General features: G+C 39.5%; 1 protein-coding gene across 4 annotated transcripts; it reads left to right on the top strand.

Moving 5' to 3' along the window:
• The first annotated feature begins 1,992 nt into the window (after positions 1-1,992).
• PUS7 (pseudouridine synthase 7) lies at positions 1,993-23,082 on the top strand. Of its 4 annotated transcripts, none has more exons than XM_029958103.1 (18): positions 1,993-2,132; positions 3,672-3,750; positions 4,414-4,792; positions 6,605-6,689; positions 6,823-6,924; positions 7,818-7,962; positions 9,942-9,959; positions 12,253-12,364; positions 13,643-13,720; positions 15,369-15,497; positions 15,723-15,848; positions 16,155-16,216; positions 16,636-16,796; positions 17,675-17,801; positions 18,521-18,622; positions 20,449-20,578; positions 21,624-21,715; positions 22,359-23,082. In XM_029958103.1, exons 3-18 carry the CDS (start codon positions 4,443-4,445, stop codon positions 22,493-22,495), a joined length of 1,956 nt encoding a protein of 651 aa, XP_029813963.1. In that variant the 5' UTR covers positions 1,993-2,132; positions 3,672-3,750; positions 4,414-4,442; the 3' UTR covers positions 22,496-23,082. The 4 variants fall into 4 exon arrangements, with proteins under 4 accessions (XP_029813963.1, XP_029813962.1, XP_029813965.1 ...); XM_029958102.1 differs by having other exon boundaries at positions 6,605-6,701; XM_029958105.1 differs by lacking the exon at positions 9,942-9,959.
• Positions 23,083-23,236: the final 154 nt, after the last annotated feature.

The following is a 23,236-nucleotide window of genomic DNA, read 5'->3' as shown; positions in this document are numbered from 1 at the left end:
TTGGGCATAGTAGTTCCAGCTCTGGCTTCCTTAGTGATGCCACAGTCTTCAGAAGTGCCATAATCTGCCTTGTTATCAGTAAAATCCATTGCTGTTTCCAGTCCACTGTTGACCTGTTCACAGGAGTGCACTAAACCCATTCCTGATACCCTCACTGGTATCTAGTGGGTTATTTAAATTCCAAGTGTGAAGGGTGGACAGTTGTAAGCCTCATCACGTAAAAAGAGTGTGAATACAATACAACTAAAGAATGAGAAGCATGAGACACTAAATACTGGTGTTAATAGCCCGGCAAAGAGGAAGTCTGAGGCAGGCTCGGATCAGAAGATGACACAAAGGGTCTTAAAAATAAGGACAAATCTACGTGCTGAAGTCAATGAAAATACATTCTTTGCACCACTGCTTAAAATAGAAAGGAGGGTAGAAGATGACATTCTGACTATGTCAGAAAAGACTCATAGCACAGATCTGGCCTGGTTTTATTTAGCTTTAAAATGGTAGTGTGATTTGCATAGCTACCGTGTAGGTTTTGAAATGGTACTCGAACATGCCCTCGTCGTGGGACTAATGCTCAATCAGCGCAGCGTGTTTCGGATGCCAGGGGAGCTCAGGAAAGCCACCATCTCGCTTACACGACTCCTTGGTTTGGCTACAGCCGCATTTTGGAAATTAAACTTTTTTTTCTGCAGAGTTGCAGTTCTCCTGTAAATTCCCATCTGCTTCCCCCAGACGCTCCGCAGGAAGCCGAGCATGGAGACGCGGACACGAGCAGCCCCTGGGCAGGTACCACCTCCTTCGCCGGGGCTCCGCGACCGCCGTGGGGCGGCGGCGGGCACACGCCGGGGCCGCCTCCGCACACGCGGAGCTGCGGCGGGCTCGTCCCCGCCGCCTCGCCTCCCTCTCTCCTTCCTCCCCTCCCTCCCTCCCTCCCTCCCCGCCGTCCTGACGCCCGGCCCGTCCTCCCGAAGCCGGCGGGCGGGTAGTGGCTCCCCCCCCGCGGCTCCTGCCTGGCGGCGGCGGAGCCGCGCTCTGCCCCGGCAGCCGGCGGCGCGCGGGGCCTCTGCGGCGGGGCCGCCTGCCCGCTCCCGGCCCCCGGCCGGGGGGGCTCCGCCTCGGGGCAACTTCGCCCCCGGTCGCGCCGGGCTTTCCCTGGCGGGGCGCCGCGCCGTTGCCGGGGACCCCGCGGCTGCGGCTTGCTCCGGCCCCCGCGCCCCGGCAGCCCCGGCGCTGGCAGCGGCTCTTCCGCGCGGCCCGCCCCGAGCGCTGCTGCGGCCCGGCCCGGCCCGCGGGGCTCCCGGCAGCCCTCCTGGCCCGCTCCCTGCCCGCTGCCCCCGCCCCGAGGGTTGGCCTTCGGGCGCTGTTGCTGCTGCATCATCGCGCCCTCTCTCCGGTCGCCTTTTAATCCCACGTGCCTCATCTCATGAGGAGCCAGCTCCGTGCCCAGCGCTGGCGTGCTCCGGCTCTGTTATTTAGTGTGTGTCCCCCGCCCAACGTGCCTGCCGGGCAGGTACCACACTATTCCCGACTGGGGAGGAGAATCGAGTCTCTTATTTGTAGTAGTAAATTCAGTCTCTGCTAAAACATTGAAATTGCTGCGGAGTTGTTGTTTATGCAGATTCTGGCTTTTATGGAAACACCTGTTTGTTGGGAAAAGGACCGAGGCAGTTGAGCAGCTGTCAGAAAATAATAGGCGCCTCTCAGCAGCGATCTGCACAAGCGAGGCAGTGTGTGCCCCGCTCACTTCAACTTGCTCCTTCAAATAATTATCCTGCAGAAATTATCCCAGATGATGGCTGCCGTTTGGCACAGGATAGTACTTGGTAGTATGTGAGTCATTGCTCTGCTGTGAGAATAGTCTGCGTGTGACAGTTATGTGGAGTATTTGTGCCCAACATTGAATTCATCTAACAGTTTGTACAATTCAATAACTAGATAATACAGTTTTATTTTAGGAACATGAGATTTCTCTTGTTACCGCTTTTGGCAGGTGTCTCAGACGATTTGACTGTGCCGAATGATTTCACTGTTTTGTTCGCCATGTGAAGACATTCAGAAGCCATCTAGAAGCCTTTTACTCTTCAGTGCTTTATAACCCGGGCTCTGTAGATCTCAGTACACAGGAGAAGAATCTGGTAATGATGGTGAACTGCTTCTCTCGGCTATGATTTTATTTTTTGTTCCTTTTAAAGAAGGGTTCTATGCACTTTTGTTTTTATTTGTGGATACAGTAAAATTGGTGCTTTCAGCTTGAAGGTACACTGATTTGCTAATTGTTCTGCTTTCTTCTCTGTGTGTCTTGTCACTTGTTAGGCAATACATACACTTATTTTTATAAGTTTCTCCCTCTTTCCCTTTTTTCGTTTATTTGTGTAGCATCCATTTTCAGTTCTTTATTTGAGCAAAACATTTCAAGTGTTTCTGAAACAGTTACTCCTCCCTCCTTACCCTAAGTTTGTGATCTCTACAATGGAAAGTCCAGGCCATGAAGTCAGCAGTGGCTAACAGCTTACTGGTAACAATTAGTTACCAACCCAGCACATGCTGATTATCGAGTTAGTAATGAGTCTTCCTTTAAAAACATACCACTTAAATAGAATATGCTATCTAGTGGCTGGACAAATAATACAGGATGATATATGTAGCTCTGAAATACTGCTTTGTGCCTAGATTAATTTCTCAGTAACAGCTGAATCCTATTAATTTAGAAACTTGGTTGTTGTGGGCAAAACTGACTTGACATGGAAATTTAATTTAATTTATTACTTGTTAACATAAACTTTTAATCACCTATTGGCTAGTGAGATACAAAGAAAACCACCACTTAAACAAACACCTGAGGATAACTCCTTTCCTCTCCTTCACTCCTTAACCCCTCAGGTTAAGCTCTGAACCTTGCACAAGGCAGTGGTAGTGCCGGAGGTTGGGGTTGGTACATGGAGGTTTCTTTCTACTGCTCATTCCTTTCCCATTTCTTCCCATGAGGGCCTCCTCACAGGTGTGTCCCTATCACAGTTTGAGTACTTCCACAGGCCACAGTCCCGTCAGGCATGTCCTGGCTCTGGTGTGTAGAGCCTTCTTCCAAGAGTGCATCTCCAACCCCAGTGGTTGTCCCCTTCCCTGTGCCTTTTTTAGCACTGTTGTGCGCCTCCTCCTGTGCTTTCTTTTGCATTTCTGCCACTGGCAGATCCTCCCTTTCTTAAATAAGCTGGAGCAGAGGCACCATGTGTTCATCTGATGAGTTGGAGGATGGCAAGTGGTGGGTTTATTGCTCCAGGTGGAACTGGCACATCAGCACAGGGCAGTTGATGGCCTCCTCCCCTGCTACCAAATCCTGCACTTTGTCCCCGGTACAGCTGGTGTGCCAGTTGGGCGATGCTGGAAAAAGGGTCCTGTCCTTGCCTAATTAGTTGGAACTCCAACTTCCTTTCATAAACATAGAAATAAAACCAAAGTTCTCCTCTAGCTTGCTAAAAAGCAATAATGTGTTGTGTCACTAGGCTGGTAACACTTACCATTGTATTTGTTGTTACGAGTCCATCTGAGTAGCTGTGCAACCTGGGTCAGGGACAGCTGGTTTCTGTCATGATCACATTCCACACGTTTTTGTAGGCTTTTTTTTTTTTTGACTAAAAGTTTCTCAGTTTTTTTTGTTCTTTTTCTCTGTTTTTCAGATCTGAAGGTGCTAGTTTTGCTGATACAAAGGTGGCAGCTCAAGTTGCCAGGGAAGAGTCAGAACTTTGTTCCACCAGCGTGAGTAGTCATGTTCTTCTTAGAGATCATTTCACTTCCTTGTTGTTTTGTTTGTCCCACTCATTTAATGATTTTGGTATCTCATCCCTCTTATCTTTTGGGCTGAATTGCTGCCACCTTGAGTTCCCTGTGGTATTGTGTGTGTTGGAAGAACATAGAAAAGGAAGCAATGATATTTCATAGTTGGGGGAATCGAGCCATCGTCACTCAGTCCTTGGAAGATGGAATCTTGATAGAAAACGGAATAATTGAGAATAGTCATGTTTAACAGAAGGCTTGGTAACAAAATGTTTCTTGGGCACTATACTGCTGTTGACAGCAGAGCCTGTGTGTGCACAGGACTGGATGCAGCTATGGTAAGGGCTGGCAAGAGTGACGATGGTGGTAAATGGTCAGTGCAGTACTGAATCCTGCTGTGCTGTAGCCCAGCATGCATGGTGCTTTGGGTGGGTATTAAGTCCCTGTAATATCTCCCTTTTCTCCTCCCAAGTACATATTGCTTCTACCTGTTTGGAATATTTACTTGATGTTTAACTTAAAAATGCAGAAAGTTATGTAGTTTTTCTGAACCATTGCAGGGGGCAGAGTCCTTGGAGTGAAGAGGCTGTGTATTGATACTGCTCTTAAGCAGACAAGAAATAAACCATTCTTCTTCCTCCTCAGGGCTTTCTATCCTACACTGTGCCTTAAACATGGAAACTGTAGAAATGAATAGTGTGTCCTTGAAACATCCTCGCTCTGAGGATGATGTGGCTAATGCAGATGAAATCAAAAGACAGAAGATCTTGGAGAAATCTAAGACAGGGAATGACTCTGGGCAGAGTATTGAGACTGTAACAGAACCACCTGAGGACATGAAAAATGAAATAATTCCCAATGAGGAAAGTGAGGAGCAGGAAGAAGAAGAACTAGAGGATAGTGATGAAGATGGAGATCCAGAGAGCTTTGCAGACATGATGAAGCATGGACTGACAGAAAGCGATGTTGGCATAACTAAATTTGTTAGCTCTCATAAAGGGTTTTCTGGAATCTTAAAAGAGAGGTAACTCTTTGTCTTATTATATGTGTTAATTCCTTGTGTAATGCAGTTGTAGTTCTCCATTTTCCTTTTCTGATTCGCAGGATGCAAATGGATTGTGTGTGGCCACTAGGGAGGTTCATTACTTTTTATCTAGTGCTGCAACTGAAAGAAAGGTTTAATTTGGGACTTTTCTAGATTGTGGGTTGTTTTTTTTTATTTTCCTGTCAAATGGAGTTCTGAAGAAGGAAGCTGTTCATAAGTAGAAATACATGATTACACTGACCTTTGCTGTTTGCCTTGTGCTCTGGCAGCAGCACGAAGAGTACAGCATACATAAAACCTTATGCAGTACACCCACCTTTTGTACCACTCCTCACTGCTGATACTAGAGGCACTGGAGAACAGCATCGAAACCATCCCTCTTTGGTTCTTCTTTGCTTTGGCCTGACTGTTTTGTGCTAATGTCTTTAAACAAATTTTTTACCAAATGGTCCATTAGGCTTTAAATTATTATCTGATCAGTTCTAATGTCATTTGCAAAACATAAAAGGGAATTCTGTAATTCAGGGTGCAGAAGTTGTTATATATATACATTATGTATTTAGTGAAATATTTGGGTTTTAGTAGCTTTTTCTTTATGAAGCTTCTAAGTTTTTTAAATTAAAGAACATCTTTGAATAAAACAGAATGCAAATACAAAAACTCACTGAAGTGGGAATCATTGTTTCCTGGCCTTAGCAAAGCATTTAAGGATGCTTTGTTTACACACTGAAAAGTCCCCATTTTTAAATACTGGCTTAATATATAGGTCATTTTACATAATAAAATGATATGTACATATTATGTACATATTTAATCTTTATGTGTGGAGCATTAAGCAGCTAGCATAATCCTTCACTAGGGAACACAGTCTATGCTGAATCTTCTGGGAAATCTGCCAATTTTGATTGGCCAAAGGTAGCTGGATGGTAGAAAATTCGTGGGCTTGTGGTTATTTTTTGATCCTAGTTTATAACACCTATTATTAAATCAGTCCTGGCATTTTTATGGTACTAGTCACTAGTATGTCTAGACAGCTACAGAGAGTAAGAGAGAGGACACATAATGCTCCTCAGGAAAGAATTCTACCAGTACAATGTACAGCTGCACAGAGGGATGGCAAACAGGGGTTTGGGGAAGGTACAGTAGAAACATTCCCATGGTGAAGTTTCATTCATCTTTCAACATTCATAGAATAAGAATTGTTTTTCTTTTTTCCATTGCAAGCAAATGCTACTTAAAAACCACATTTTTATTACAGAACATAAATGACTCGATCAGAAATGTTGCTGTCATAGAGAATGCAGACTAACTTTATTTGAATGATCTCTATAACTGACTATATGAACAAAGCTGAATTTGTCCTGCCTTCCTTAGAGTAGCTAAAAAGTGGCACTTTATCCTGCAGGTTACTTGAAGCAATGGAGTTAATGCATTCATGTTCACACTGTGGCAGTGCAGTAGAGTCTTAATTGTCAGTAATGACTGGGATTGAGGATATGCATTACTGATCTCTGCAAGCTAGTGAGAAAATGACTCACAATAACTACAGCAGGTGTTTGGTGATGTGCAGAGAAGTCTGCTGTGTTTAGATGTGTGTTCTCATGGTATCTGTCTGGGGGGTGGGAATAGGTACAGCTTTCCCATGGTTTAGGTTTCTTTTATGTGAACTGACTTATGTGAATTCAGAATTCTTCAGTGAATTCTGCTAACAAACTGCTTCTTGGGAAAGGACTTCTTGTGATGTGGGATTTTTATTTTTATTAAAATGTAATGCATGTTTCTTCCTATCAGATACTCAGACTTTGTTGTCCATGAAATAGGCAAAGATGGACGTGTGAGCCATTTAGATGACTTTTCTGTTCCAGTGGATGATGAGGTAAATCTTGAGGTAAAAGATTTGGTAATGGTTATGCTTCTTAAAGCTCCTTGAGCAAGAACATTAAAATACAGAAAGTTGTTCCATGAGGGTTACTGGATGTTTTTTTTTTTTCCTCCCGAATATGCATTAGGACCCATCAGAAGAAACATTTACAGTTTTGTCAGATGAAGACAAGCAGCGTTTAGAGGAGCTCCAGCTTTTTAAGAATAAGGAAACTAGTGTTGCCATAGAGGTAAAATTAATAAATTATATGAACTTTGGGGGTGAGGGCAGAGGGAGTATGAGAGGGAATGAGTGGAAGGTACGTGCTTTCTAGTGCATGTAATCTGTAAGAGCAGTTTGAACAGGATGCAGGAGGCAATACCAAACTGTTTCCAGTTTAAGAGTTTAATTCTGTAAAGTCTCACAGATTTACTCAAATTCATGCATTTGAGTTGTCATTTTGATTTTGGTGGTATTGAACACAGAACTTAAATGCAGGTTTTAATTCCTGCTTGCAATATTTTGGTTTTCTGTCTAGTATTGTTTTATAGAGTAACAAGGTTTAAATAAAACATCCATGCTGATGAAACACTGTTTTCAAGGTCAGTGTTTAGTGATTTAATAGAAAAGAAGATAAATATGGTCTTCTGTAACAAGAAAGATAAGAAGGTACAAAATGAAATTAAAACCTTAGTATTTTTAAACATCCAAATATTCCATGTACTTGAAGAATAACTGTTGAGCTAAATTTGGGACACAAAGATGAGTAGGATTAGATCTGGTAGTTTCAAATAAGCATTCACACCAAATAATCTTATCTAGCTATTTTTTTTTCCTTTAAAGCATATAGAAAAAATTTGTTTTGCTGGAGTTTTCTTTAGAAGAGGGAATTTTATTAAGTGCAGAAGACAGGAATAAATCTTGAGAGTTTTCTTCTGTGAGTGTTGAGACTGAAGTTTGCAACAGAGTTATTTATTATTTTTCAAACTAATTTTAAGTAGGCCAGACTTTTAAAAGTATACCTATTCAGTATTTATTGTTATTTGGTAGGTTTTCTTTAAGCATGCAAAATTTAACTCCAAGAGAATCCTTCCCCTTCTGTATTAATTTATTTGGTTTCTGCATCTATGTGTGTTAACACAGGTAATTGAAGATACCAAAGAAAAAAGAACAGTCATCCACCAGGCTGTGAAGTCCTTGTTTCCAGGACTGGAGACTAAAACAGAAGATAGAGATGGAAAGAAATACATTATTGCTTATCATGCTGCTGGGAAAAAAGCCCTGGCAAGTGAGTTTCAGTATCACAGCAGTTGGGTAAAGTAAATACTAAAATTATCCTGAAAATAAGAATTGTTAGTAAGTACTTCAAGTGGAGCATACTTCATATGTAGTCTGGCTTTGCTTTTTCCTTGTTGCAACCGATGCTGTGCATCTAAAATGACTAGGAACACAAGAAACGTTTCAAATTTAAATTTCTACTTGTTTTTCTTTCCAAATAATTAATCCAGTACAACCATGTCAGAAGTGAGAACATCTCCTGCTATTTCAATAGGAATAGGCAAAACGAGCTTTATTTTCAGTATTTTTTGAACTTAGGTTTCATGAACTTACCTGGCTGTTTAAGTTTGCAGTGGGAGTATGAGGTTGTAGTTGGAATGTGTACATTACACTGATAGTCGGTGTAATCTTGACTGTCTTGAAAATTCATGACAAAATTCTCAATGACTTGAATAGAGACAAACACCTATTTGTTTTCCCAAAGTTATAGTTTTATATAAACGTAGTATATTTACCATGATCTCTAAGACTGTTTCTGTTTCCAAGGCTAATTATATTTGCAGAAATATGTCTTTATTAATTATAAATCACATTTACTCTTTTGGAATAGTCAAAATAATGAAGGATTTTCAAAATTAAGTACTATCCACCTTAATCTTGCAAATACTGCTTTGGTTACTGGGGATAAACTAATGTGTTCTACATTTTTTTAATGTTACTACTAATTTGTTGCTGTTGTAAGTTTAGAAGATTAATACCTTTTGTTAAATGTGCACCATTCTGCATGTAGATAAAGTTTGGTTTAAATTGGTTGCTTTCCTGTGTCATTTCAGCCTACTACAAATGACAGTATGTAAATCTAATCCTTGGATTTTAAAGATGAAGGAGAAAGGATAAGGAGCTAGAAAAGTTTAAAATTGGAAACAAAATCATATCCATATTCAATTTAGTTATTTTTTTAAGGCTTGTTCTGTGCAACTACAGGAATGTTGTACTTTTATGGGTCCATTTATAATGTGTTTGTCTCTTACTTAACTGTGTCTAGAAAATGTGTATGTTTGCATGCTTTATGCATGGAGTATGGATACTTACCAGCACAAAATTCTCCTAAGCCAGTTTTGTTCTCTGTTGATTTGTAACAGTTTTACCTCCACCATTTCCTTCTGCTGCTTCTATTCTTTAACCATTGTTACAGTCAAGTGGTTGGTGTTAAGCTGACCGGTCTGATTTAAGAGATACTGTATGAAAGAATTCAAGTATTTGAAATATGCTGAAAAGAATGTAGTGGTGTGTCTCTAGGATTAAAACACTATCTGGAGCACCATCTTGTGATGCAGAGAAGCATCATCTATCTAAACCTGGATTCCTGAGCTGTGGATGCTTCAGACACCTGTGCATGTTGGTGGAGATGTGTGCAGTTTCAGTGAGTGTGTGTAAATGTTTATGGATGTAAGATTGAAGAGTGCAGGTTCTTTTTAGCCAGGATTATATTTATCTTTTGTGTTTACATAGCCACAAATATGTCTTAGTCCTGAGTGGGCTCCCCAGGCAAGAAATAATTCAGAAGTGTAGAATTTTCGAATATTAGCTGAAATATCTGATTACTTTTGTTGATAATGTGAAAGGTTCCCAAACATGCTTCCTAAAATGTAAAATCAGAAGCTGCTTGGTGTCCATAGTAAGTTTACACCCAAAATACTTAAAATACTGTCTTACTAAGTTGTCAGTAAACTGTTGTTTCATCATTGTCCACAAATTAAGTTTGTTGCATCTCTGATTGAAGCTTTCCATATGTTCACTGTTTCCCTCTGCACGATTCCATTGCATAACTGTCTAAATTGCTGTCATCCACCACCTAACTATTGGATGCTCCCTGAAGCATAAATAATCCCATAACCATAAACCTGCATGTTCACCTCTAAAAACACTTTGACAGTCTAAAAATTAAATGCTACTCTTTTGTGCTCTTTATGCTCTGCATTGGGACAGAGGTCAGAACTGCAACAGGTAAGAGATGTTGACATTTCATGCTAACAGAAATGAAATGCCAACCATTATGACCTCCTAAATAGCAACAGGACTGGCCAAACTGGTAACAATTCCTTAAAAATCCCTACACAAAAATAATGCTTAAAATTCCCTGAAACAGCCAAGCATTGGGCTTGTTCTACCTCTTTTTTGTAGTGCAGTATAGGCAGTAGTCGTTTGGTGCAGAGAAAGTCTACCAGTAATAAGGGATGTGAATTACCAATTTTGACAGTACTGTTTGACAACTGTGGTAAATTTTCCATAGATTTCAGTAAGCCAGGCCTTTGCCCTTCAGCCTATATTTCAGACACTGCTATCTGTCTTTATACAACTTTAAAAGTATATATCATACATCCTGATATTAAAAATGAGCTTCCAGCCCTCAAGTTTCAGCAAAAGGTTTGGAAAAAGGGCTTGGAAATATAGATTTACTGTCAAAAATGTAACATGACTGAAACACAGCAATAAGGACTGCAAACTGTCCTGTTGGTCCATCTACCCAGTTGAATACTTTGAAGTATTGGGTGAGGAATGGTTAAATATCAGGACTGTAGCTGTACCCTCTGTTGGATAGGCACATGGCTATGATGCCGAAGCATGAGGAGCCCATTGATATGCATAGTATCTATAGAACCTCTATAGTCTAGACCAGATTAGGGCTCACTTTTTTAAGTGTGTTGAAATGACCGTGTGATGATGAATTAGTTCAATTTAAAGAACGATTCCAGCTGGAGAAGGCTTTCCTTGTGAATTGAGCTCAGTCTTTCCCCTCTTCCCTTCTAATAGCCAAGAGCTTCGTGGAGGAGGAGGATGCTCTTCCAGCTGACTGCAGGTTTCATTGATAGTGCTTAAGAGCAGTGGTGGCTCAGAATGGGAGACCAGCAGAGGTGTGAGGTCTCTTAACAGGCTTTGGACCGTACTGCTCCGTTTAGGACCTGGGAAACTCTGTGGGAAGAGGGTTTTGCTTAGAAACTGATGGTGCAAGGCAAGTGGTGGAGGAATTCTAACTGATCGAAAACTCTACAAATAGCATTTTACACTGTAGCATCCAAAATTATTTTTGCAGAAGTGTGTGTATGGATGCCAGCTTCTCAAATAAAAAAAAAGATAAGGAAGAATTAAACGTATTTACTGTCGGGGGGGTATCTGGCCTTTATCAAACTAATGTGAACAAAAAGAGCAAAATTTCTCAAGAAGTGTTCCTGCATTGGTGTTTATATATTGAAATAGGGCTTGCTTTTTCAGTTAGCTTTTGCTGTTTTGAAAGATGCTTGTAACCTTTTTGTACAAAACCAGGAAAGTCTGCTTTGTGGTTGCCAAGAGATAAGGGACTTCTTATTTAAAACAAAACAGATTCTTAGTTTGTTCTTATAAAGCAAAGAATTGATAAAGCACCTCAAAACTGGTTGCTAAACCTGTGTAGAATCAGTCCCCCTTCCCAATAATGCCATTAACGGTGGGTTATTATAAAAGGAAAGTTTTATCTCTGGAGGCTTTATTGTGCAACAGAAGCTTGACAAATCATCGACAGTTTTCTTCTCTGGAAAGTGCCAAATAATTGCACAGAACTGTACATCAGTTGTTAGTCTGTGGGAGCTGAAGTTATCTCACCCTCCAGCCTTCTCTAGGCACGGCACAGTATCAACCTTGTTAGTGTCTCTCTTGTGCCAGATCTCTCTCTCCCATAGGATTAAAAAAAAAAAATCACCTTACAGTAATCTTTTGAGTGTACTTTTTTAGGCTTTTGTAGAGATACAATTCATGCTTTTGCATGACACATAGAAAAAATCCTACAGAAATAAAGAATATGACCATACTATAAATAATAATTGTAGTCTTCCTACAAACAGGCTTCCAATGGTCCTCAACTATTGATTATAGAAGGCACTAGATGAAATGTGGAGTGGCTGCTACTGCTGAAAATCAGTGTAATGATAATGTTTTTAAGAAATTTAATCAGGTGATATGGCAGTTAAATGACTAGGATATATTTTTAGATAATTCCATGACAAGGGAAGTGTTGCTATTTCATTCAGGATTTTCTAGGTGACAGAGCTGATTAAAGAGAAGTTTACAGCCCACTGGAAGGGGAGGTATTTTTCATTGTGCTTTACAGCTTTTGCTGTCAGTAATTAACTCTTTTCATTTTTTTTAAAGCAGATGGAAATTAGCAGAAATTGACTCTTGCATATTTGTTTTAAATGCAGCTGCAATGGCAAATATATTAATTAATTTTTTTAAAAAAATGACACTAACCTTTTTGCTTTTAAAGATCCAAGAAAACACTCATGGCCAAAATCTAGGGGAAGCTACTGCCATTTTGTACTGTACAAGGAGAACAAAGACACTATGGATGCCATTAATGTCCTATCCAAATTTTTAAGGTAAGGCTGATGTTTATGCCAGTCTGGCAGCCCTGTATGTTTGATGTTACTGTAAATGTTATGCTTCAGAATTATGTAAGAGCAACACAAGTGATTGCTATTGCCTAATTTGTAGACAGTGTTTAAAATAAAAAGTTATTTTAGAATGTCAAATTTGAAACTGAAAGGTTTTGTAGGGAGGTGAGAATGGAACAAAGTGAGCCTAAGAATTTTAAGAGACTACTCGGCTACTTCAGTGGAAAAAGCCCACAATTGACGTTGGCTGATCTGAGAGAGGCTTGGCAGCTCAAAACCTCAATATGTGTAACCTGAATTAAAAACCAGTTTTTTTCCAGTTTGTGAATATATGCAAGTATGTTATGAACCTGTTAGTTATTGTTGTGATAATATGCTGATCAGTTCCTAAGCAGTTACACTTGATAAACTGTTGTTCTGTGTATTAATTTCTCCATGGCAACACAGGCTTAGTTCCTTTCACCCCATCAAGTGCAGAAACAAAAAGATTGGCCAAGGCGTGACATGAACACAGTGAATTGCAGAGGAAGGGCAATTTTAAAATTGGGTCAGTTCAGTGATCTACTGGTAGGGAAACTTCTCCACTTCTCCTTTTCCTTTGGCCTCTTCCTGCCCCCAAAAAAATGTTTGTAATCTAGATTATAACCGTTATGCCACTTAGTATTTGTATTTGAGAACAGAATGGCAGGAGCATAGTTAGGTAGAAAACTATGTGTAATGGCAATCCTGCTACCCCCTGGTGCCCATAGCTGGAATAACTGAAAATACTCCTTGTATAACACAGGCTATAAAGTCCAAAGTGAAAAAGAAATTTTCCTCTCAAGGAAATAAATGGATCAAATTTTAAATTAACTTCTCATACTCTCACATAATGTGCAGGCATAGTATTCAAACAGAGGTGGTGTTAGAAGTTTAGGGAAGAAGTGGACATGAATTTTTTTTTAGTGAACTTAGTGGTGGCTGTGCATTTGTACATTAAGTGTATGTATATGAAGAAGTACTTCAAAGCTCATATTTTGAAAGCACTGTTGTGGTAAAAGTGAATTTGTCTACATATAATTAAAACAGAAGTTTCCCTTTGTTTTATGTACTCGTAGATGAGACTAGAAAATGTCACACATCTGTCAAATTGTAGCCTAGTTCTGGGGAATGTAGGTATATTTTTACTATAGAAGATTAATAATTCTAGGTAATTATGCTAAAAATTATGTTTGATCTGTTGCTGTTTTAATATACATAATATTTGTTACTGTTGCTTTTAAGAGTGAAGCCAAACATATTTTCCTACATGGGAACTAAAGATAAAAGGGCTATAACTGTTCAAGAGATCGCTGTTCTCAGGTAAGTAAAAGTATACCCTGGAGTATGTGCACTGCTGCTGTGACAGCTTGAATATCTTGCTAAATACCTTAAGGACTCAGTGAACAAATGGCAGATTTGGGTCCTGATCTTGTAAAGCATAGGTATTAATGAAGATGCCATAATTCTTTTTTGTTCCATGGTGATCATCAGTATTTTCTGAGTCATAGGCTGGATATGTGCATTTGCTGAAGCAGTGGACACATTGCCTATGTGCTCTCATGCTGCATGGATCCCATGCAACAGCAGAAAAGCAGAATGACATGGTGAAAATTATGTCCCATTTCTTTCCTGACTTTTGTTTCCCCCTTTCTCCAGCTGGAATCCTATTTTCTTTCTCACTGAACTCTCTGAACAGCTCCAGAGAAGGCTAAACCACTGCCTTTGCTCATCTGTGAGTAGCCAGAAGGGCAAAAAATTAGGAGGAATTTTTCCTATCTAAACCTATTCCCTTAAGTCACCTACTAAGAGAAAATAAAATTTATGTTGTCATATTCCAAGATAATTATATGGTTTCTGGACACTTTAAATAAGCATTACACCCATAACTGAGAATGACAGATGTCTCCCAGTCATATATTACAATATCAGTTTAGCAAGTTGGAATATTCTGCCTGCACTACTATTTACAACTTTTTGAAAACCACACTCAAGTGAGGAATTCCGTGGTTTGAGAGCCAGAAGTTTGATGAAATCCTTATTAAAAGGAGGGAACCCACTACTTAATTGTTGATATATTTCCTCCTGTTGTTTTGGACATGCATATATTTGCACACGTAAAAGGAGATGCTGATCTGTGAATCGTGAGAAGCCCCTGATTCTTGTTGCTGCAAGGCAGGCTTGCAAAGTGATGACAGATAACCAAACCTGTGGTGTAGCCATCTCAGGTGCTGTTCTGTTTACTTTTTAACATGATCACTTTAAATATTGTGCCCAAGAGCTCCAGTGTGGAGCAAGCATGGACTGGGGGGAGTGTATTGATGTGTGGTGTCTGTTCAGTAGTGCCACAGCACCCAACTCTCCCGAACAGGACAGGAGATACTGCCAGCTAATCAGCCCCCTCTGAGCTTAGTATGCTGACCATGCTAGTTCATAAACTCCTCTATCCCGGTATAAATTTTAGCAGAAGGGTCCAAGAGCAGCTCAGTAATGCAAAGAACAGGATATGCTTCCAAAAATACTAGCAACAAAAACAACGGATATCAGTGACAGATTGGATTCCATGTTCCTTCATCTGCATCAAGTGTACACAGTGCCTAATTTTACTTAACTCTGTGTTGATGACTTAGGTAACTGGAGCTGATACTGTGCTAACAGCATTCATGGAGCAGTTAATCAGATAAAGCAAGTTCAGCTTGTGGGGTACACTATGCGTTGATATTGCAACATACTTTTTTTGGAGTTCGTGTTGTAACATAGATGTGAAAAGACAGTGCTATTTTCTCTTGTATGAGTAGCCTTAAGAACTACCTGATGTTTTCTTTCAGCTGTTTCATTAAAATATTTTTAAAAGGCAGCAGTAGAAAATTGGGGAATGGGGCTCGCTGCTTTTTGTTTTGTAATGCTAGCATTTCTGTATTTATCTGCTTTTCTAAGCATATGTTGGTCACTGTTTTCTGTTTCTTTTCAGAATCACTGCACAAAGACTTGCTCATTTGAATAAATGTTTGATGAACTTCAAATTAGGAAATTTCAGTTACAAGAACCATCCACTGAAATTAGGAGAATTACAAGGGAACCATTTCACTGTTGTTCTCAGGTAGTATGTTAGTATGTTTTAAGACAGTTCTGTTAGAATTTCTTTTCTTTAAATAGGTAAGAGATATCAGTGCAACTTGGGTTACAAAACAGAAATCTTATTGGCAGGAGTCTGTTGAATTTGATATATGCTATATAATATTGATGTTAAGCTTTAATATTATGAGCATCACAAAATAGCATAAGCTCTTAATAATCTGTCTTTAACTTTTTTTTTTAATACTAGAAACATAACAGGAACTGATGACCAGATAGAGCAAGCAATGCACTCTCTCAGGGAAATTGGATTTATTAATTACTATGGAATGCAAAGATTTGGAACCACAGCTGTTCCTACTTATCAAATTGGCAGGTATGTGTTGCTTTCATTCCCCTCCTTTTCTGTTTTTTTTTTTTTAAATTTTATTCTTATCCCTATCCCTGTGTAACTTAATGTATTTTTGGGAACGTTTTTCTGGCATATTGCACATACCAGTTTTAATTTTAGATTCAAGAAAGATCTGGTTTCTGAGCATGCTTTAGCAGTTATCTTGCATAAGAGCACTACTTTTAATATTGCATAAGTCTAAACACAAATACTTATTTTTTTGATAAGTTGGTAAATCCCCTTAAAATATATTTAGTTAGATCTTAATACACTTTCCTGTTTGAATCTTAGAGCTATTCTGCAGAACAATTGGAATGAAGTAATGGATTTGATATTAAAACCACGACCAGGAGGTAAGGACTGAAAAATGATACATCAAGTGTTTCTGCCTCTTCTCCTCCAAGAATTGTATATTCAGGAAAAACGATTTTAGATTTTGATCCTTAATTTGAAAAGACATTTGTGAGGACAGCTTTGCACCTGCTAAACTTGAGGCAGTTTAGCAATGGAGAAGCAATCTTCAGACTTTGCCTTTCTGCTTATCTTTCCTTGCTGTGCAGTTTTTTTGCAGTGGGGGTGAAAAGGGACCTGAATGCTTACAGTCTGCTCAGACTCCATGTGAAGCCTTCCAGCCTCAAGTGTTCTATGATTCTGTTCATTTCTGTAATTACTGTGACTGAAACTTTAATTTTTCAACTGTTTTAACAAAAGGTGAGATGGATGCTTTTTTGGTGTGTAGTTAAAATATTTTTATTTTACATTCTCATTCTAGCTGAAAAGGGATACTTAGTAAAATGCAGAGAGGAATGGGCAAAGACTAAAGATCCAGCAGCTGCCCTCAAGAAACTACCTGTAAAAAGGTGCGTGGAAGGGCAGCTTCTACGTGGACTCTTAAAGTATGGAATGAAGAACATAATCTCTGCATTTGGCATAGTGAGTGTAAAAGCACTGGGGGGTGTTTACTTCGATAAACATTCTTTTGATGGTATCATGATGAATTTGAAATAGACTCATAGATGCTTGATGAATGCCAAGTTAAGTTTAAAATCCTGCCTTTTTGGTTGCAGTACTGCTGCATGGTAACTGATGACATCTGTAATTAATGTATGCATAATAAGCTTTCCAACATATACAACAATCTTCCTGGTATGTTGGAAGCAATACAGTTATACTTAGTAACCTTATACTTAGTAAATATATAGTAGGGATCTGAGAACTGTGCAAAAGTTCAGTTTCAGTGTTTTTCTGTTGCTTTAAGAGTATAAATCAAAACTGATTCTGGGCTAATGACTCAGCCTAGTCTAGAGGTGATGGATTCACTTGTCACTTTCAAGTGCTGTAATCAAGATCAAGTCTTTGGAGAAAATACCCCATCACCAGCAAACTACTGGGCCCATTGTAGGAGACAAGGAATAATTTCTTGTTTATGAAGAAGATAATTAGAATAACACTGGGCTTTCACAGCTGTAATGTTCACTTAAGATTTCAGGAGGCTGAGTATGAATTCAGTGTTTTATAATAGCCCCATGTGTTTGATCAGCTGTTGAATAATAAAAAAAAGTGTGTTTTTTTTTTCTAAATTTAAGCACAATTCTTTTTTGTACAGATTTCAAGCGTATAAAAGCATTATTTCTTCACATACACTTTTCCCAAATAATGAACAAAAATCAAATCTGTATACCAAGAAATTGTGTTAGTCTTGTTGCTGGATAAGGTAACATTTCAAATATATACCTATTTGGTTATGATCATGAGAAAAAACTTAAAAATACATCTTTCTAGTGTTTCACATTTTTTTTCTTTGCTTCTAGATACCAAGAAATAATCGTTTAATGTATATTCATAGCTACCAGAGTTATGTGTGGAATAATATGGTGAGCAAGAGAATAGAAGAATATGGGCTCAGAGCTGTACCAGGAGATCTCATACTTAAAGGAGGTAAAATCAGACAAAGCTGGTGATGCTGTGTAGTTCAAATTCCTGCGAAAACAAGGCACATAGCACATGTTTGTCTGATACAGCTTACATAATTTCTCTCTCTCCCATTTTGGCCCAGTGATATATGAATTTGTTGGCCTTTTTTAATCAAATTTTACAAGGAATTGGAAGTTAGGTATTGCACTTCCATGAGCTCTTGGTTTGCTCGTTTTTCCAAATAACTGGACAGGGAAGAGAGATGACAGAGGACTGATTATTCTCAAGAATGACCTCAAACCTAGTTAGGATATGAAGAAGTATGAAAGGATGTTATGAATGTTTTAACCATAAAAGCTTTTGATTGCATTAGTATCTTTGTAAAGCAGAAGCTCCACTCAGTTAAAACTTTCTTCACTTGGATTTGCTCTGGCATTTCCCACAGTATTTCTCCTTTATGTATGCCTGATGCCTGTAAGGGGTCTGTTCCTCTAGCAGTCCTTACTTACTTCATTCAGCTTTAAGTCACTGGAAGCCAGGCTGTGATTGTGCCAGTAACTGTGACAGCCTTGAAGGCTGTTACTTCTTTTCTTGGAAATGTCTATTAAGTGGAGATAAAAGATGGTAGTTATCCCTCGCATAGAACGTTTATTTCAATCAAAACGTTTGTTTTAAATTTAGCTAATGTTAACTGTCACAGACATCCATACTGGTAACTCATCGTTTTTCTGTCCTGCCTGTAGCCACAGCTGTTCATATTGAAGAAGGAGATGTTGATAACTACACTATCCACGATGTAGTGATGCCATTGCCTGGATTTGATGTTATTTATCCAAAGCATAAAAGTAAGTCTGACTGTTAACTGATATATTTACTCGGAAATTGTAAGTGTGCTTTAAGATTGTTCTTTAAAGGAAGATGAGATATATACAGCCTTGGTGACCATTAAAACAATATACTATTTCAGATCTCTGATACATTACTGTCAGCCTTTTGTTGCTGCCAGGTTGCTCTGTTTAGTCTCCTTCCCACTGGGAATCCCTGATGACTGTCAGCAGAGTTGCTCCCTAGCCTATAGCACTGCAAGGAGTTAATCAGACTCAGATACAGGACTTTGTCCTTACTGAATTTCATGAGGTTCCTCCTGGCCCATTCCTCTAGCACACCTAGGTCCCTCTGAAGGGCAGTCGGGTCCTTGCGTGTATCTAATGCCATCCCAGCTTGGCTTTGTCCACAGACTTGTTGGGGTGAATTCCAGCTTTTCTCCATGTATGCTGATAACAGTGTTTAACAGGACATATTCCAGTTCCTTGAAGAATTCTGCTTCTAGGTAGAGCTTAAACCTATAGTGACTATCTTTTGATATGATGAGCCAGACAGTTCTTACCCGCACAGCAGCCCACCCACTGTAACATTCTAACCTTGGATACAAGGATGCTGTGGGAATATGTTGACAGCCTTGCTAAAGGCAACAGTCACTGCTCTCCCCTCATTCACAGGTGTAGTAATTTCATCATAGAAGGCAGTAAGTTCAGTGTTTTGGGGGTTTTTTGTTTCTTTCTTCCTTTTTCTCCCTTTGTTAAAACCACACTCATTGTGTGCCCAGAGGGAATTAGCTCCATTATTTTTCCCCAGGGACCAGAGTGAGTCTGACTGGTCTGTAATTTCCTAGATCATCCTCCCTGCTCTTTCTGAAACTGAGTGCAACACTTGGTTTTCTGCAGTTGTCTGGGACCTCCCCAGGTCTTCATGATCTTTCACAGATAATAGAGGAAAGGGTTACCATGACATGAGCCAGCTCTCTCAGCCTGCATCTTCTCCCACTACCAGTAGTCCCTCTCTTTCTTGAACCTTGCCTCTAGGAAGAGAGGCCTGGGAGACCTTGCTGATCAAGGCTGAGGCAAAAGGACCACCGAGACCATCAGCCTTAGGTCTGTCACTAGACCAGCTGCCCCTGTTAATTGCAGGACAACATTTTCCTTGTTGTCTTCTTTCATTCCTTGTGTCGCAGCTTAACTCATGTTGTTCTTGATGTGTGTTGCTGAATTCAACTCTAGCTGAGCTTTGGCTGTACTAACACCATCCCAATGTGCCTGGACAACGTTGGTCTATTCCTTCTTTGTAGCTGGATCTAGCTTTCAGCTACTGTGTGTATCCTTATAGGTTAGTCATTAGTTCCCTGTTTAGCCAAACCAGTCTCCCAATGTTTTCCTCAATATCGGGTTGAACCGCTCTTGTGTTTGGTTGTCAAATTGTCAACTCAGTGCACTCTGCTGCTTTTTCAAAGGGAGAGTAGCAGGTAGTCTGGCCCTTTGCTTTTTCTTTTTTTCTTTTTTTCCCATATACCTGAGATTAGTCTCGTTGAAGTCTAGGTAATTGTAAAGCATGCATGAGATGGCAATAAAGTGTCAATAAAATATTTTGTAAGTTTTGTTTTCAGCTGAAAGTTTAATTTGATAAGATGTTTTCTTGGTTATTGCCTCTACTAATCAGGGTGTAGAAGCAAACATTGTAGATAATAAGATTTGCAGTAATTTTAAACTTCTGTGTAACATTTGTCCCATATATGCTGAAAACTACTAAACTCCAGGGAAGGAATGACCCATGAAAACAGGCTGTTTCAATTGGCCACACTATGCTCTGTCCTATTAAATACTTTCCTCTCTTGCAGTTGGCGAGGCCTACAAGGAAATGCTCGTAGCTGACAATCTTGATATCAACAACATGAGGCATAAGATCAGAGATTACTCACTTTCTGGAGCATACAGAAAGATTATCATTCGACCTCAGAATGTCAGTTGGTGAGTAGGAGGGTAAAGGAAATTACACTTGAATTGACAGCATAGAGTTTATGTGAGATAGTGACTAAGTACAGAAAACCATGAGACTGTTCCTTGGGACGTCTGTGTAAAGGAAGCATAGCTAGGGAGGAGTCTCTGCATTTCCCTCATTTCCCTTTTTAACGCAGTTGAAGTTGAACTATACTCTTATTTCTTCCTTGGTCCTCTGGTTCTGTGATAGATATCAAGATGTCTGTCTAGTTGTTCACTCTCCTTGCCAAGGGCTTGAACACTTCATAGATAACTATTTATGTTGAAATGATGATAGATAATATTCCAAACAGAGTGGTTTTTGTAATCTTGCGATGAGAAAGTTGGTCTCCAATTACCTATCAATCACTTAAACTTACTAAATCGCTGTTGTTAGAGATACAACCTAGTTGTCACATGGCAACTGAATAAATACCTTTTAAACAGGTACAAATGTGTAGAAAGACTTGATCACAGATGCACAGAAAAAATATAGAGGGTTTAGGAGGAAGATCAACAATACAAATGTTTATACACTTGAAACATCACTGCTAATTAAGATAAAGCTTATCTACTTCCCAGTTATTTTTTGAGCCTCGTTGTTACATATGGAATAGGGACATATGGAAAAATTCCATGCATATGGAATTTCTGTTAAATGAATGGCAGAATATGTTTAAGCACTTTCTAGGTGTAGATGACTGTATTTAAAGGCTTTGCTTCTCTTAAGTTCTCATAGTGTTGACACCATTCTTACCTTCTTGTAAATCCTGACAGCCCACGAGGAAAAACAGATGAGTTATGCAAAGAAACTTCTCACTAATTTGTTTTTTTTATAGTCTTCATCAGACAGAGGCATCTTCTACATAAAGCTTTACTAGTTATTGTGCCATAAATGCCAACTCCGTTTCAGTTTTAACTTGCAAATTGGAATAATAATAAATAGTATTATTATAATAAATATACATTTATATAAAATATCACATGTTATCCTAAATAATTAATAATGATAATAAACATTATGTATATTATAAAGGGAGGTTGTTGCATATGATGATCCCAAAATCCCATTATTTACTACGGATTTGGATAAACTGGAAGGAAAACCATTACCAGTTCTCCCTACAGGTGAGTTGATTTTTTCTAGTTTTCAAAACAAATCTGGCTGTTGCTTTCAACTGCTGCGTATTGAAAGCTCTTTTAAGGAAGAGCTTTCATTTAACTAGACTGTTAAGCAGTGGCATTAACAATCTCCAAAGCCAGGTGTCTAAATAAGGGCCCTTATTTCCCAAGGGTGCAAGCCATTCTTCCAGCAGTTTGTGTTGACTGTTACATTTTCTTATAGGTATCTGTAAAATCAAGGAAATGCTGAGCAGTGAATGTCTGCAACTTGCAAAGGTGGAATTAAGCCACAAATTGTCTGTACAGTTGAGCTTGTATTATTTGTCCTGAACACAAGAGATTACTCAAATACTTAACTCTGGTCACAAAATGTTTTTACACTGCTTTCCAGAAAAGTGAAGAGAGGCTAGAATTCAGTTTTGAAAGAACGAATGTTTGCTTTTAAAACAAAGAAAACTCTTATGTTGCAAAGATGTTGTTTTATGAAATTTCAGTGTGGATTGTAAATAGGAATGTGAGGATGGTGGTTGTTCTGCTTTAAGGGTTGGGGGATTGGTTGGGTCCGGTTTAGACGGCTTCCAGAATAAGCATTGCATAAACCCTTAACAACTTTTTCTTGCTTTGTGTCTTCTCTTACACCTTATGATAGATGGTAAATTCAGGGCACTAAAGATGGAGTTCTCCCTTCCCCCATCTACTTACGCTACCATGGCCATTCGGGAAGTTTTGAAAATGGACACAAGCATAAAGAACCAAACACAACTGAATACTACCTGGTTGCGCTGAATGAACTGCAGAATGACTTTAACATAAGTAAAGTGATTTCTTATTTACATGTTCTGTACAAATCCTTAAAGATTGACAGTAAGAGATTTGTATTTTTTTAAGTTTTTTTAGTGCTAGCATTTAACTTCAGTAGTCATTTGCAAGATGGTGACTGTAATATAATATAGATCTTAGAGAATGGTGCTTTTTACTGAATGAGTAAGCTGCTTGAGCTGTAACACGGGCGCGTCTTTAGAAATGGGCTTTTAATAGCATCAGACCTGGAAGAATGTTTAGCTTGCTTTCTTTTGGCGAGCACTGAATGTTTTAATCAGTTCAGCACACCTTGAAGTCTCTTCAAATACACCGAATTACAGCTGAGGAAGATGAGTTACAACAAAGTGAAGATACTGATGAACGCAGGTATCGCAGGAATCTTTGCTGGTAGCACTTGCACTGACACAGTAGAGGATTCTGTTAGCGAGGCTTTTTGCGTGCTGTAAAGCTGTTTTAAATAGTCGGGACTTTCCATCCAGAAAATACTTGTATGTTCCAGCGGTTACCTGTACCAAAGAACAGGTACTGAAAATAAATTAACCTGAAAGCCCGAGCGTGTATCAGTAAGTGCCTCTGTCGCCCCTCCCTGCCCTTTGCTTCCCTCACGGGCAGGAAACCGGCAGCGGCTCCGTCCCTCGGGCGCGCGGCCGCGCCTGCGCACCGGCACCGCGCGGCGCTGACGCGGCGGGGGCGGCGCCGTCGGCC

This window comes from Manacus vitellinus, unplaced genomic scaffold, assembly GCF_001715985.3.
Source record: "Manacus vitellinus isolate BGI_N305 unplaced genomic scaffold, ASM171598v3 scaffold_13_pilon, whole genome shotgun sequence".
Taxonomy (NCBI): Eukaryota; Metazoa; Chordata; class Aves; order Passeriformes; family Pipridae; genus Manacus; species Manacus vitellinus.
This window is presented reverse-complemented; position numbering and strand designations above follow the sequence as displayed.